This window comes from Theobroma umbraticum, unplaced genomic scaffold (assembly GCF_002168275.2).
Source record: "Theobroma umbraticum cultivar Fairchild unplaced genomic scaffold, ASM216827v3 scaffold_50.0, whole genome shotgun sequence".
Taxonomy (NCBI): Eukaryota; Viridiplantae; Streptophyta; class Magnoliopsida; order Malvales; family Malvaceae; genus Theobroma; species Theobroma umbraticum.
In genome coordinates, this window is record NW_018397261.1 from 2,342,051 (window position 1) to 2,346,170 (window position 4,120).

Genomic DNA, 4,120 nt, shown 5'->3' on the forward strand with positions numbered 1-4,120 from the left:
AATTTAAAATATTAATAATTTATTATTAATACAAAATTTTAAATTATAAATATAATTTATTTTTTTAATTTTTTTTCTCTAATTCTTTGGAGGATACCAACATAATACAGCTTTGATTTAGCATTGGCCGTAGCTAAATCTGGTAATTGGAGTATTGATTTGATGTTGGCCGTAACTAGAATTAGTCGTAGGTAGCGTCAGATTGATGCTTCAACAATTATTTTAACGTTTAATTTATTAATTGATATATTATTTATTTTTTATTTAAAAATTAAGATTTAAATTTTTTAATTTAAATAATAAAATTATTTTAAAATTATTATCACATCATTAAATTAATAAAAATATTAATTATTGATAATTATAAAATTTATGTAAAGAAGAAAAGAAATTTTTGAAATGAAATATCTATTTTAACAATTAAATAATTAATGTAAAATTACAATCGAAATTGAAAATGTCAGGATAATTTATCTTTTTATTATTATTATTACTATTATTTAATTTTAACAAAGAAATTAGTATTTCATTTTCTTCCCCGAAACTCTAGACATTTTCACCAAAAGGAGTTCCTCCGTCTCTCTTCAAGCAAATTAGCAATGGCCTCCAAAACAAGCAGCTCCCTCTTCCAAAGCCTGAAACGCTACGTTAAGAAGCCATGGGAGATAACCGGACCCTGCGCCGACCCAGAATACAAAAACGCTATTCCAAAAGCAACGGAATATCGTGTTCGCTGCCCTGCCACCACTTTGCAAAAGCCCATTGTCCCAACCTCTAACCCCGAAACCGTCTTCGACATCAAATATTACTCTCGCGATCAACGCCGCAACCGGCCCTCGATCCGCCGTACCATCTTGAAGAAAGCTGACGTGGAGAAGATGATGAAAGAGAAAACCTTTGATGTCAACGATTTTCCTAGGGTTTACTTGACTGCTAAAGTTGAAGAGGATGAGAATGCCATTGGTGGAGGTTACCAGAAATAGGTCAGATTTTGGAAATTCTTAAATTGTTTCTTTTAATGTTAAACTTGAGGTTTCTTTTAGCTGTTTTTGATGTTTTTAGGATGTGGGTATTGTTTTTTTTTTTGAAGAATTTTGATAGTTTTAAAGATTTGGGTGTTGGTTAATTTTTTGTTTTGAGATGTGGGTGATTGGTTTCTAACTACTGGTAAGTATGATTTGGGGTTTTGAGCAGCTTGGGTCTGCGTGGAATTTGGTTGAGGCTAGATCATGAGCTATATAATTATGAAGAAAGTGAGGGTATTGAAGCTAGATTACATACTTTTACGATTATTGATTACTTTTTTGATATCTGATCCATATAATGACTTGACGAATACTTATTTAAGGCTTTAGATTGCTGAATTTAAATGTGGAGTGATGCTCTTTTGATTTGAGTTTGAAGCAGTTAATTAGGGCCTGGTTGAAATTCTCTATGTCTCTCTCTGAGTTTTGGGGCAATATTTCTTGGCAAGATGGAAGATACTGCTTTGTTAATGTTTATGGTTTTTGGTTTTGATGATATAATGACGTGACGAATACTTATTCGAGGCTTTAGATTGCTGAATTTAAATGTTTGAGGATGCCTATGCCAATATTTTGATTTACGTGGTCTTGAAGTTTTTGCTTTTCTATTAGGCTTAAGACAGTTTTATCTCGGTTGGAATTAGGGTTATCATTAGATTTAAATATTGGTATATGGGTGTTAAAGTTTGCAGTTAATGTTCGACACTTCTAAGATATTGTTTTTTGTTTGATGTGCTCGAAGTTTTTGACAGTGCATTTCTTCATTCTTAACATAAGTTTTTCATGGTATTTGTTTTGTATCCATCTCAATCTATTAGCAAATTAGGATTATGGCTTGGTAACATCAAATTCATCTTCATCAGTATGTGTCTTTGGAACATATATTATATACTGTTCTTCTGGGAACTTGTAGATAGAAATGGAGATAATCACTGCAATTGATTCCTAGAATATAGAGTCCTCACTTGCTTAGAAAGTAGTATATGCTTTTTGAGCTTAATTGCCTTAATATCTGTTGCTTGCTCTGTATGCATAAATTGGATAATGTTTCTGGTTGGATAATGTTTCTGGTTTCTTTGTTGACTTGTATGATTTAAAAGATGGATCCTTGAGAAAATTGTGTAGTGGTGGGATTGGATGAAAGGAAGGTAGGAAACAATGTGGTAATGTGTGGCAAAATGTCCTCTCTCTTTAGGGAAAAAAAAAACTATTTAATTCATTAAGCACTATTTGATACTTTTATTTTGCTAAACTCTAGCATCATGTGATGTCAAAGGAAGTGGAAAAAATAGTGATCCTATTATATATGCATATTGCCTTTACAATGCTTGTGTCTTTAGCTTCTAATTCACGTTCGTTGTAAAACACCCTTGTCATTAAGTAACAGCTAGCCTTGTGAATGGGTTAGCAACTTCTTGGTGCACTTTAGTGCGTGTCTTCATTTATTTAAAAGAAAAAGAAAAAGCATGAGTCACAATTTTCCCTGGGCATTCCCCAAAAAACCTTCTGCTGCAATAATTCGAAGGCAGCTATCCCGCCTGCATCCTTTAGGGTAAGAAAATAAGTTTCTTGTACCTGCATTTGCTAGCAAAGCAGTAATGGTATCAGTTCTTGATCTTGGAAATGGTGAATCTTTCTTGTGATAGCCTTGTCAGATGCAGGCAGGTTTCATTTCTGAACTTCCAATGCATGCAGAAAAAAGGTTATAGATCCTTGTGCATGTTCTTGTTGTTTACAGTTTGTGGAGATTGGGTTTATAGAGTGTAGGTGCTCTCTCTCTCTCTCTCTTAATTTACAATGAAAAGTATATTGCAATCAAGCATTTCTATCATATTTAGTGGAGGATACATGTGTATGTCATGGAATTTTTCATCAACCGTATTCTACAAAGCTAGTGATGTTCCCAATACTTGGAGGCCACATGCTAGAAAATCCTTTTATTCTTCAACAATTGTTTGTATGTGGCCATCTAAGATATTGAAATGCACTACATTTTATCGCCTGGTTTTCTTGACTTGCATGTTTATTTTATATCAACATAGATTCATATTTGAACCAATGAAAAAGGACATCATACTGAGGATATCGTCCTAAAGGGTAAATATGGTCCATATAGCTGACCTTATGTAGTACGGGTGAGGCTTAGTTGTTGTGTTAATCCATATGTGATTCCTTGCACCATTAATCTCATTGAGATTGTGTCTTATGTTTCTGCCTTCTGGTGTTACCAGGCTCATATTACTGACTTTAAAAGAGTCTGGCATGTGAGCAGGCCTCTCAGAACCTGTGGCGAAATTTAATGTTCACTGCTTCCTTCTGTTTCACTCCCTTGCTGTCGTGGAACAATGCAGGCCATGTTAACATAGAAATTTCTGGAGACTCTTGAAGTTAAAGAGGATGAGGTGTCCAACATTAATAAGGACAGTTGCCTGGATTTTGTTTATTTGTTTGGTTTACTCTGTTAATTGACATGTTTGTATAAATCCAAATGCAACTGCTGTTGAGTGATGGATAATGTAATCGATTCCTTCAAGCTTGTATGAGTTTCTAAATGTGATACTCTGGCGTAAGTTTTCGTAACATCACAAAAAGTAGGTTGATGAGCATCTGGTTTCTATTAGCTGCCCATGCAATAAGAAAAGAATCATTGAGCTAAATCTCTTGTTTCTATTTTCCTTCCGCCCAGCTCCATCCACAATGGTGAGAATCATACTGCATTCTCTCCTTGTGCTGATGTTTCCTCCAAGATATGACTGCTGTGTGTTTGTGAATGTTTGGGATAGATCTGGATACCGTATTAAACTGGTGTTGATGAGTGCTGGAGCTAAAGAAAACATCTAGGCACTAGGGAGAGAACCACAATGCTAAATTTCGAAATGCCGAGGATTTTCTTTTCTTGCTGTAAACTAAATTGCATTCTTTCTTCTTCTTCTTTTACCCCTCTTTTCTTTTCAGTCAATTTTAATTAATTTAAGAAGAGAAAGCAGAGTCCCAGCAACTCAAATCCAATCCAGCCATGCAAAATCAGGTAGGCGACGAGGAAGAAAAGCACGAAGGTCTACCAATAACAAGATTGCCATTCTAGTAGTACTGGA

At 34.5% G+C, this 4,120-nt stretch overlaps 1 protein-coding gene across 2 annotated transcripts; it reads left to right on the forward strand.

Annotated features, from left to right (window-relative positions):
• Positions 1-523: 523 nt before the first annotated feature.
• LOC110418673 (furry) lies at positions 524-3,579 on the forward strand. 2 transcript variants are annotated; one of them, XM_021431461.2, is made up of 2 exons: positions 524-983; positions 3,257-3,579. In XM_021431461.2, exon 1 carries the CDS (start codon positions 600-602, stop codon positions 981-983), a length of 384 nt encoding a protein of 127 aa, XP_021287136.1. In that variant the 5' UTR covers positions 524-599; the 3' UTR covers positions 3,257-3,579. The 2 variants fall into 2 exon arrangements, with proteins under 2 accessions (XP_021287136.1, XP_021287137.1); XM_021431462.2 differs by having other exon boundaries at positions 3,298-3,579.
• Positions 3,580-4,120: the final 541 nt, after the last annotated feature.